At 33.5% G+C, this 12,500-nt stretch overlaps 1 protein-coding gene across 3 annotated transcripts in view; it reads right to left on the reverse strand.

The window, feature by feature from the left end:
• LOC113824571 (arylsulfatase B) overlaps nucleotides 1–12,500 on the reverse strand; it is a 181,121-nt gene that overhangs the window by 2,014 nt on the left and 166,607 nt on the right. For all 3 annotated transcript variants that reach the window (XM_070122675.1, XM_070122674.1, XM_070122673.1), the window contains exons 3-9: nucleotides 11,490–11,649; nucleotides 10,228–10,454; nucleotides 6,960–7,017; nucleotides 3,267–3,461; nucleotides 1,690–1,847; nucleotides 1,118–1,253; nucleotides 790–945 (exon numbers count right to left, since the gene is read on the reverse strand). In XM_070122675.1, the coding sequence (XP_069978776.1) occupies nucleotides 790–945; nucleotides 1,118–1,253; nucleotides 1,690–1,847; nucleotides 3,267–3,461; nucleotides 6,960–7,017; nucleotides 10,228–10,454; nucleotides 11,490–11,649 (1,090 nt within the window). The remainder of the gene's footprint in view (nucleotides 1–789; nucleotides 946–1,117; nucleotides 1,254–1,689; nucleotides 1,848–3,266; nucleotides 3,462–6,959; nucleotides 7,018–10,227; nucleotides 10,455–11,489; nucleotides 11,650–12,500) is intronic.

Here is a 12,500-nt window from a genome sequence, read left to right on the forward strand (position 1 = left end):
TATTATCATTATCATCATTATTATTATCATTATCATCATTATTATTATCATTATTATTATTATTATCATTATTATTATTATTATCATCATTATTCTTGTAATTATCTTTATTATCATAATCATTATTATAATTATAATTGCAATTGCAATTGTAATTATTATTATTATTATTATTATTATTATTATTATTATTATTATTATTATTATTATTATTACTACCACTATTATTATTATTATTATTACTACCACTATTATTATCATTATTATTATTATCATTATCATTATCATTATCACTATCGCTATCACTATCACTATCACTATCATTATCATTATCATTATCAATATCATTATCATTATCATTATTACTACTACTACTACTACTACTACAACTACTACTACTACTACTACTACTACTATTACTATTACTATTACTATTACTATTACTATTACTATTACTACTACTACTACTACTACTACTACTACTACTACTACTACTACTACTACTACTACTACTACTACTACTACTACTACTACTACTATCATTATTATCATTATTTTATTATGCATCTTGTTTTAGCCAATAATATGTTTCTGTTTTCAGTTTAAGCTGACTCTTAAGCAGTTTGAATGAGGTGTAATACATGAGAAGCTAAAAATTCAGGCTAAAACTGGATGCAAATTTACAGTTTGAAATACTGATTTTATAAAAAATACTAAGGATAATAAGGCTCAACAAATAGCTAAGAGAAAGCACCACAGCTGCAACAGCCAACACACATGCAGACTTACTGTATAATAACTTCCAATCTCCAAATCTCACAGCAGCACCATCTAAGATTGGGTCATAATTCACCAGGAATTCCTTACGTGGTGAATCTCTACCTTCTGTTAATGTTTTCCACATATCTATGCCATCAAGAGATTGTATACTTGATCCATCACCACCTATAACAAGATAATATTCATCATAATTTTAATTTACTTCTCTTGTTAAATCAAAATAATTCACAAAAACAAATGCTGTCACCTACTTATTTATTTTCAGTAGGATAAAACACCCATTCAATAGTAAAACACAATAACCAAAAGCACAATCAACTTCCCATTACTACCATACCTGCAGCAGAAACCAACGTAGGCAACCAGTCAGTAATGTGAAGCATTTGCTGAGAGACTCTCCCTGGATTCAAGATCTTAGGTGACCACAAGAGTCCTGCCCCTCGCACTCCCCCTTCCCACATAGCTGCTTTCACCTGCATGAAATTCAAAATGCATTTTCAGATGATCCTGCACAGTGCCAAAGAATTGTATATAATTTTTACAACTTAATTCCTATCTGATTTTAAAGTATATACCAGAGCAGTTATTCATACCACAGAGTTAGTTATGAGAATATACATTTATTTATCTTTTATTTATTCATTCATTCATTCATTCATCTATCTATTTATTTAAATTTTCATTTGTCTATACATCTATCTATTTACTTATTTACTCATCTATTAATTTATATATTTATTTACTTATCAATTTATCAATTCATCTATTTAATTATTTATTCATTTATCTGGTAAGCTATCTATTTAATTGTTTTTCTCTAATACAATACAGCACAATGCAATATATGGTAAATCATAATGTCACAAACACACTGTAACCTCATACCAGCACACACAGCACAATACCCACCCCTCTCAAAGGCCAGTTTGAAGCCGCATTCTTGTTAAAGTCAGCAGCCGGACCACCGTTGTCCGTTGTGAAGAGGATAACTGAGTTGTGGAGCATCTGTTTGTCATTTAGCACTTCTACAACCCTGCCGACAGATTCATCCAGCTTCCACAGCATTGCTAAGGTTAAGTAAAAGGGCTTGTCACTATCATTATTATCATTATCATACTATCACCATTATCATCATCATCATCATTATTATTATTACTATTATTATCATTATCATACTATCATCATCATCAACATTATCATTACTATTATCTTTATCATCATTTATTTCATCACCATCACTATCACCAACAATATCTTCATCATCATCATCATCATCATCATCATCATCATCATCATCATCATCATCATCATCATCATCATCATCATTATCATTATCATTATCATTATCATTATTATTATTATTATTATTATCATTATCATTATCATTATCATTATCATTATTATTATTATTATTATTATTATTATTATTATTATTATTATTATTATTATCATTACTATTATTATCATTACTATTATTACTCTTACTATTATTATAATTACTATTATAATTTTTACAATTATTATTATTACTATTATTATCATCACTATTATTATAATTACTATTATTATTATTACTACTATTATTATAACTATTATCATTATTACTATTATTATTATTACTATTATCATTATTACTATTATGATTATTATGATTATGATTATGATTATGATTATGATTATGATTATTATTATTACTATTATTATCATCACTATTATTATAATTACTATTATTATTATTACTACTATTATTATAACTATTATCATTATTACTATTATTATCATTACTATTATCATTATTACTATTATGATTATTATGATTATGATTATGATTATGATTATGATTATGATTATGATTATGATTATCATTATCATTACTATTATTATTATTACTATAATCATTATTACTATTATTATTATTACTGTTATTATTATTACTATCATTTTTATTCCTCTCATTATTACTACTATTATTATTACTACTATTATTATTACTATTATCATTATCACTATTTTAATTACCATTACTATCATTATCATTTTCATTATCATTATTATTATCATCATCATTATCATCATTATCATTACTATCATTATTATTACTATTATTATTATTATTATTATTATTATTATCATCATCATTATTATTATTATAATTATCATTGTTCTCATGATAACCAATATCATCACCATTATTGTTATCATCATTATTATCAGCATCATTACTATCAGCATCATTACTATTAGCATCATTATTATCAGCATCATTATCATTATCATTAGCACTGTTATCAATATATCACTACTATGTTATTATTATCATTGTTATTGTTATTATAATCACACTTTCTCATAGTGACTGTTTCTATAAAATATAATCAAATGAAAGTATGACAATTACAACAGTCTATATAAAAAATAAATATATAAATAAATAACTAGATATTTCTCAAGCAGTTATAGCTTCTCCACATAAAAACATCTACTACCTGCAAATTTCCGCCTTTGTTCATCCTTTATATATGAGAACTTCTGCACAACCTCCTCTGGTGCTTGCAGAGCGGCATAGGGATTGCCTGAATGGACGGCGAGATGGGCAAGGTATAAAAAGAGGGGCTTCGACGTATTGTGTTGGTTTATGACCTTCACCGCTTCATCCGTAAAGAGGTCTGTGGTGTATTTACCTAGAATTGGGAAAAAATGAGGAATGATGATAGGATAATGGTTGAAACAAATAAATGTGCTAGACATTATGTGCTAGAGATTAATAAAGGAAAGGGTTAAGGGTATAGGGTGATTGGATAAATTGGGGTGTATGTTGCTGGGGAAGATATAGGAACATTGCTTTACAGAAAAATTGGTAAAAAGTTATTATGTAACAATCAACGGGTAATAGGGGTAGAGATGACTGTTGAAGAATTAGGAGAAGAGTCTAGGGGATGAGATAAGAGGACTGGGGAAGGAGGTGAAGTATCAAGAAGAGTGTCATGAGGGGAGGAATCTGGAGAGGACACTGTTGTGACAGAAGGGATTCACTTGAGTATCCAGGTGGGAGAGGTAAGGATAATGGAGAACGAAAAGGAAATGATGTAAAGGGAGAAGGAGAGGATGGGGTGTGTTGGGAAAGAGTAGGAGGAAGAGGGGTAGGGGGAACTTGCAGGGGAGGAGGATGAATATTGGCAAATACTTTGACTGTAGAGGGACTAGGAATAGAGGGATTAGAGGGTGGATGAGGGAGTGGCTAATTATCTTGGGTTATGTCTAAAAATTTTGGAATGTCTTCAAAAGATTCTGGAGGGGATTTGGGTACGGAGGTCTGAGAAACAAAGGATCTCTTGTGAGGACGAGAAGAGGGGATAGATTTTTGAGCAGAGGAAAAGAAGGGTGTAAGAGAGAGTGTGAAAGTTGAAGATGGAGTACAACATTTAGGTTGTCTAGTGCAGCAGGTAAGGTGAGGGGGAGGAAGGGTAGGCATTGGAGAAGTGGTAGAGATTGGAGTGTCTGGATTTAGAATGGAAAAGGGATTGGACTGGGGGATGGGGAGAGTAGAAGTAGGATGGTTTTGGATAGAGGGAGAGATACTGGGAGATGCAGAAACATCTTGTGGAGATGGGGGGTGCAGAGCGAAGAACTGTTTTGGAATAGGTAGAGATAAAAAAAAAACTCATCATCACACTTCCTGTCTAGCCTCACAGAGTGAGGCCTAGTTTGAATCTGAGAACTGCTACCTCACATTCGAGTTTATAGGCAGGGCAGCCTCTACAAAATACATTATGGGAGTCACCACAGTTGGCACACGTACATGACTAAGCAAGGCAATATGAACTGTCATGACCAGGTTGGGCACATAGAGGACAGCAGGCTGTGGAGCGACAGTGTTTGGCTGGGTGGCCAAAACGCCAACATTTCTGACATTGACGGGGAAAGGATCTATATGGTCAGACATGGTAGGACAATCCACCGATATAAACTTCATGGGGGAGGTCATATCTACATAAGCTAATCTTGGTAATATTGACATGGGGCTTACGCTTGCTTCTGGGAGGAATAGTGTAGCACTGTACTGCTACTGCATCATAATTAACAAGGCATGTAAGTAGGTAATTTTCAGTCTGACCAGTTTCTGTTGTAGATATACAATCAGTCCAGCACAAGTTTAATAGGAAGAGAGGTGAGGTTTGGCAGGAATGGATTTGCCAGTGAGATTAGGGTAGACTGTGCACGAGTTTGGGATTCAGATGTAACTATGACCTGATGTGAACAATCAGAGCGACTGCAAAATGTAACTTTACCTACTTGTTTTTGGAGACACTATTGAAAGAGAAGGGTATTCTCAGAGTAGGGGGCTGTGTGGGGAATCACAAAGAATCGATCCCACCTGGATGGGCCAAAAAGAGTACTCAAAAGGTTTGCAGAGGTAGATGCAGTAGAAGGACGATGGTAGGAGGAAGATGGGGTGGTGTGGAGTGGAGTAGCTCTGTGGGGGGAGGACAATAAGGATGAAGAATAGTAATAAGGGATGAGAGGTTTGACAATGAAGAAGGCTGTGCTGTTGGAGATGGAGTAGAGAATGTTGGGAGAGAGACAGGAGTGCATTCTGGAGGATAAGTAATAACCTGGGTGGGTGGTTTGGATTGGATAGTTGTCAGTAAACGTCGAGGAAGTGGTATTACTATCATTGGTCAGAGCCGAGGTCAAAAGAAGGGCAGGGATCCAAAAACCATCAAAATCAAATTCAGATAGGCTTGATGAAGAGGCAAGTCTTAATGCCCCTATTAAGGGTAAATGTTTAATGTTTGATGTTTGAAACAAATAAATGTGCTAGACATCCAAGTTCATATAGCACTATGTTAAAGTATTTTGTCAGAAAGGGTAAAGAGTTAAAGATTATGATAAAATGTGGTAGATGTCAAAGATTTGAGAGCATTTATTATGGGTAAAGAATCTTCATTATTAGCCATGGTAAGCCTGAATAAAATGTGAAAAAATAAAATGGTCTACCCCTCACGATCCCCATAAGGAGTAAGGGCTAGGCAATTAACCAAGAGAATACTGTGCCCATGGCTCCCGGGGGCCGTTCAAGACTGACACAAAGCTAGCCTTTCATCCTTTCAACACGGCTCACACACCTTTGGAATAGGACAGAAGGGGATGATGATATGGAAGAGGAAATATGGATAAGAAAAGACCAAGCAAAATTAGTTGAGGCGAAGGCTGAAGCCCAAGGTAGGGGTGATGCCCTCCCTTAGGCCTCAGTCTCCATCTCCTAACCCCCCCATGACAACAACGACCAAGGTATTGGGGGGAAAATGCAGTATTAGTAAGCCTCGCATTTCTTTCTTTTTTTCTTTTTCTTTTTTGCTTTTGCTTGTTTTCCTTCTTACTTTTTTCCCTTTTACATTTTACTGCACAGCCATGATTGGAAATGCTATGATTAGCACTAATGAAAGTTGGCTTTGCTTTTATGCTTATTATGTAACACAGTGATTTGATGTTTTATTTAGATTTAACATTTATAAAAAATTTATCTTCTTCAACTTCCTTTGCTTTTACTTCTTATATTTTACTCCCATGACAATATCGTCTCAAGACATTTTTTTTTCTCTATCTGTATCACAATAAATTAATTTTACTGACCTTATCAAGAAATAATGACTTATGCTAAATATGCAGCATAGGATTTCAAACCTTCAGATACTCACCCCCAAAATTGACTAATTAATTAAATTAATTAATAAAAATCACGGAAAAAATTTAGTCTTCCTATCTTATATGGATAAAATCACTGATCTGAATACATTGTGTTTGTACTTTAGTAGCAAAATGAATGACTGAAGCTAACAAATATTCTGAGGCCCATTCCTAAGTCAACAGTAAACCTGCATCAATATACACATCAAGGATGGAGAGCTTTTAAATACTCCTATCAGTATAACAATCACAAAGAAAAGTTTCATGCCAAGCTGTTTGAAAATACAAGCTAGGGCATAAGTCTCTGAAGTCAGTTTTATCATCCCTTTCTACAATCATTCTGGAACCAACACCACTAATAGCGATAAGGGTCTAAAGATCACTTATCAAAAGTTTTATTGTAGTGAGGCCATAAATGGGAGTACTGGTTGTACACTGTTACACAGTTTTCTAAGGGTTAAATCAATCTTTTATCATAATTTTGGTCTTACCATAGCAGTCATGTGCAACACTCATATTTCTCCTCATGTCATATCCCCAGTAGCCAGGCTGAAAAAAAAAGTCATTTGAAAGTGTGTTATGTCTACAATTCCTCATAATTCATTTATAAACAAATGCTATCACTTTGTAGCAGTCTAATGAATGAAACTTTGATAAAAAAGTAACTAGATATATTGCAGAAACTCCTTAGAGTTACTACGGTTGAGATACATGTAAAATGTTCATCCACTATCATCTAAAATCAGTAACAAAGCCTATTAGCATTTATGACAACATGTAACCACATTTCTAAAACTACAGCAGATAAGTATTAGTTCATTATTAGTCTATACAAAAATTGAATTTTACCAGTTAACTGGTTCTTTTCTAAAAAATCATAAACTAAATATCCTCTTATTGTCTCTAGCAATGAGAAACAGACTATTTGCCAGGCATATCTGGCAAAATATAGCACATATTCAACAAATCAGGGGGACTCTTTGCATTTCTTTCAATTTCTTGCAAGCAGTGATTTCTGTCCTTTACCTATTTTTCTGATCTGATGAAGAATTTCATTATTTTTTCATACTAATTTTATTATCTAAAAAATAAGTTTAAAGTAGGTTGGCTTTCTGCACAAACTCAGGTCACAAGTTTTTACTTTTTAAGATGGGAGTCAGTGACTGAGACTATTGGTTCCACATTTTAAGACTTCAGTCTTGAATTGATTTTATAGCTCTCCAAAGCTGTGTAATTTTGTATACATTATTTTCTTGCATTCCTCAAAAATAAGAAATAAAATGGAGCATACTACATGTCCCAGCAGATTTATACAGCAATTGTTTGCCATGAACTTTACGTTTTTATTATAATTTTAATGGTCTAGAACAAGAGGGAAAAAAATAAATCCTTTCTAAAATTATAAAATACTTCCTTAACCCATTTCTTTGTGCAGTGCCGTTTATTCACAATTGATGAAATTTGATTACTTTGAAATTTGATATGTTGATTTATAAATTCTAATGATTTTTTTCTATCAAAATTTTAAGGTGACCGAATTTTTCTTCTCAAGTTAGGTTATTCAAATAAAGCATACAATTATGCAATGAAAACAAATCACCAATAAAAATAGTAACACAGCTATAGACATACAAAAAAATGCAAAATCATGGTCTATCCTGTATAAGTTTGTCCCTTACTATGTGCCTGATGAAAAAATATGATAAAGGTGCATGAAAATGAAGCTATGGTTACCCTACATCAATAGCAAAGCAGATGGCAAGTTTCAACAAAAATCATGCAATAACATTCAATCATAACATCAAAACTCATGCGATGCCTTTTGTGTCAGCAAGCCCTCTAATGTTTATATATAGTTTTCTCATACCATTTTCATAAACTCTATTAAGACATGAAGTGAATAAACATATAACACTGCTAACACAAAAATCATCCATAACAGCAGAAAACTAAGAAAATTATACTCAAAAGGTGAGGACAAAAAATCCACTCAGGTATCTATCAGTGCTATCTGTGGCATAAACCTTTAGTGCTTGATACATGCATTGTAGTTTTGTTTTATCAATTTCACTTCTATCTGATTGCTCCACAAGGACTTAGTGACCACAGAGTCAGTTACTAAGCCTACCTGACCTCACCTGTTTATCTCATTCCTTGAATTTGGGAAAAAAAAACTTTCATTTTTATTACCATTATCACCATTATCAACATTGCTATTATTATAATTAAAACAGTATTAACAATAAAAATAAAACATCTTTCCAAAAATTTAAAGGAATGGAGTAAACCTGAGACTGGTTAGGCCTAGTATCTGATTCCTTGGTAACTAAGCACATCTGGAGCCATCTATGAAAAAACAGAGTTAACAAAATGGCATGTACACATGTAATCTTGGTGTTAAAGGGTTGATTGATCTTCATAAATTACTAACTAATAGGTACTAATTATGCTTCTTACATTTAGTACAAAGTACAGAGCATTAAAAATATATTCTCTATATATATCTGAAGCAATCAGTGATAATCATTATTTGCTCAACCTCTCATTAAGTCACATTATATATATATTTTTGGAAACAGTTTTACACAATCACAAAATTCAATTACTGATATTGATACACCACGTACTGCAATAATGGCTTGCTGAATATATGAAAATATAATGCTCCTCTAACTAATGCCAAACCAAATCATCACTTAATTAGATATTCCACATTTAATCACATGAATACCATCAAAATATTTCTTTAAATGTCTACCTCTCACATTATGGTATAATAGGATGGGCCATTTTTCACTATCTAATTTATGCAATCAATCCAGCACACAAACATGTTCACATACTAAGGGTAAAATTGGGGTTATTTTTGTTACAAGTAGTGTTATTGATATTAATCATCAAAGAGCACAAAGACCTAAGCAGAGAGGTTGATTACTTATTAGTGCCCTCATCATATTCAGAGTAAGCATAAGAAGCAAAACAGTTCCTAGGAACAGTACCCCTGATTTAGTTGACTTTCATGTTAATATCATAATTAACTCTGAACTAATATATCACTTTTCTATATCATACATCAACATTATATCTGAATAAAATATTCCTTTCTCGTTCCTGCATTTTTGCAAATATAAACCCTATCAAGATTTTAAATTCTACGGTTTCCTATAGCCTGGACCTTGATAATAAATTAAGCTAAAGCATGAAGAGAGAGTAATCTAATATCACATACATTTTCTAAGGCTGTATGATTATGATAATCTATTCTTCCTGATCAATACCCAAAGTGTGACTCAAAACCCCTAAATGTTGGCGTGTACTCCTTTTGGAAGAAGCCAAGATGCCACTTGCCAACGTGCTGAGCTGTGTAACCGAGTTTGGCCAACCGTTGGGGGAGAAGAGTTTCTATCAGGTCTAGGCCATAAGGGTGTGGGCCACCTATAGTTGAGTGTTGTAAACCTTTAAGGGTGAGACAGTAATCTGAATATTAGGCTACTTTCCCATTTTGACTCTGTAGGAGAAGAACACTAATATAGATATGAATATGATTGACATATACTGTTATGTCCTATTAGATGCATATACCTACCTGATTGGATGCATCATCAAACCTAAAAACCCACAAAATTATTAAACAAACTTATGTCCCTATCTAAGAACAGCACTGTATAGAAATCTTTAAAAATAATTATAAATTCAAAAACATCATAAAGATGGACAATCACTCCCTCAAACTCATGGGAACACAATGCTCATTCCTACCGCCTCCTGTGATGAATGATCATAATAATCCTTGTGCCCTGTCCAGTACCCAAAATGCGATGCAAAGCCCCTGTAGGTTGGTGTCATTTCTTTTATAGCCATGCCCAGGTGCCACTTCCCAACCAGATGAGAGATGTAGCCCAGCTGGCCTAAGTGCTGGGGCAGGAGTCTTTCACCCAAGGGAAGGCCATAAGGCTGAGGCCCATAGATCACATCATGGTTAAGACCTATGAACAATGGTATCAGTCAATATATTTTCTCATTTCCTTTTTTCTCTTTTAAAACATTATTTATTAATTTTCAACATATGAGCTACACTTACTTTATCAATTTTTAACTGTTTTAACTCTTCATCTAAAATTGTTGTACCAACAACTATATATTCCTCAACAGTCTTTTGTGACCTCCCACTTTAAACTGGTATACAACAGACTTGGATGGGTGATGTAATACATTTTGAGTGCTTGACAAGTATTACATAAATAAATACATATAAAGTATATCAAAATAATAGTGTTGTTCTGTTTCTCCAGACTCTCTGGAAAAAGGCCTCACTAGTACCACATGAATTCTGAAAAAAAACACTAATATTTTAATTATGTGTGTGTGTGTGTGTGTGTGTGTGTGTGTGTGTGTGTGTGTGTGTGTGTGTGTGTGTGTGTGTGTGTGTGTGTGTGTGTGTGTGTGTGTGTGTGTGTGTGTGTGTGTGTGTGTGTGTGTGTGTGTGTGTGTGTGTGTGTGTGTGTGTGTGTGTGTGTGTGTGTGTGTGTGTGTGTGTGTGTGTGTGTGTGTGTGCGCGCGCCTCACTATCCATATCTCCTTGGTAACTACTGACCCACAATTACCTATAACCCTTCAATAATTTTGGCAAATGAATCTGTGAGGGCTAGGAATCTCTGGTAAATCAGTTTTCTGTGTGAATGGTTCAACCTGAATGTACTGTATTTCAACAGTGATTTGATGCTTTAGTTTCTCAAATAAAACAGTCAAGATATTTTGCAACAGATCTAATGCTATATTTCCTCAAGTAAAACAGTCAAGATATTTTGCACTAGATTAGTGTCAATTTGCTTGGTGTAGCCACACCCTTAGTGTGAATGTATGTGTGCATGTGTATGTGTGAATGCCAGTATGTGAATGTGCACATGCATATTCATGTGAATGCATACATGGTCAAGCCTTCAATACTTTTTAGTACAACAACAAACAAAAACTATTTTCAGTGAAAAGCCAACTCACTAAGACAAGAAAAGGGATCTCACCTGTATGTATTGGATGCTTTCCAGTCATCAGGGCACTTCTGGATGGCGTGCATATAGGCTGAACATAATAGTTATTCAGGATTAACCCTGAATAGGCCAAGGCATCAATGTTGGGTGTAGGAATTTGTGTTGATCCATGAAATCCCACATCGTTGAAACCCTAGGAAATATTTGGAAGCTTATATAGAATACCAATTCATTGAAATCCCTTTTCTTAAAATTAAGTCTGCTATCCAAACATTAAATTCAATGATGGAAATACTATGATTAACAACTAAGCTTTACTTTCTAACTTTTATCCAAGTCTATTAGATCACAAATAATATAGTAATAAAAAAAATGATAATGATGATAAATAAATAAATAAATGGATGAATAAGAACCAGAATCAGAGCCAGAACATAACTGAAGGTAAGTCTACCATTGCAATGGATGATACACACATTGATTCAGCATGGCATTCATACCATTAACACTAGCAAAAGCATAGCAAACCTCGATTATGTTTGTTCTGACAAGGTTGGGCTCATAGAACCCTATGATGTTTTTCAAATGCTAAGGAAGCAGTTTAATCTCTGCCTTGATGATTATTAGTGACAATGACAATGATAATGACAATGACAAAGACAGAGACAAAGACAATCATAATGATAACAATAATGATTGATTATCAATGTCAATGTCAAAGTCATTATCTATGACAATGACAATGACAATGATAACAACAACAAAGATAATGATATTAATAATGATGAAGATAATAATAATAATGATAATGGTTATAGGTAATTTTCTCTATTATGTCTGCATAATGGATCGCAATGGTTTCAGCATCATTGGATTCCTCTCACTGTCTACAATGCATATATGTAGGTTTTATTGCATGGAAGCCCCCCAACCCAAAATGCCCTACAGTCTTGGCCCTAGTAGCAGGGGAAGACATGAAAGGTACCAGGTAAATTGGGGGGTAAAAAAATAAATGAAATACACAGTCACTATACTGGTTAATGC

Source organism: Penaeus vannamei, chromosome 6 (assembly GCF_042767895.1).
Source record: "Penaeus vannamei isolate JL-2024 chromosome 6, ASM4276789v1, whole genome shotgun sequence".
Lineage (NCBI taxonomy): Eukaryota > Metazoa > Arthropoda > Malacostraca > Decapoda > Penaeidae > Penaeus > Penaeus vannamei.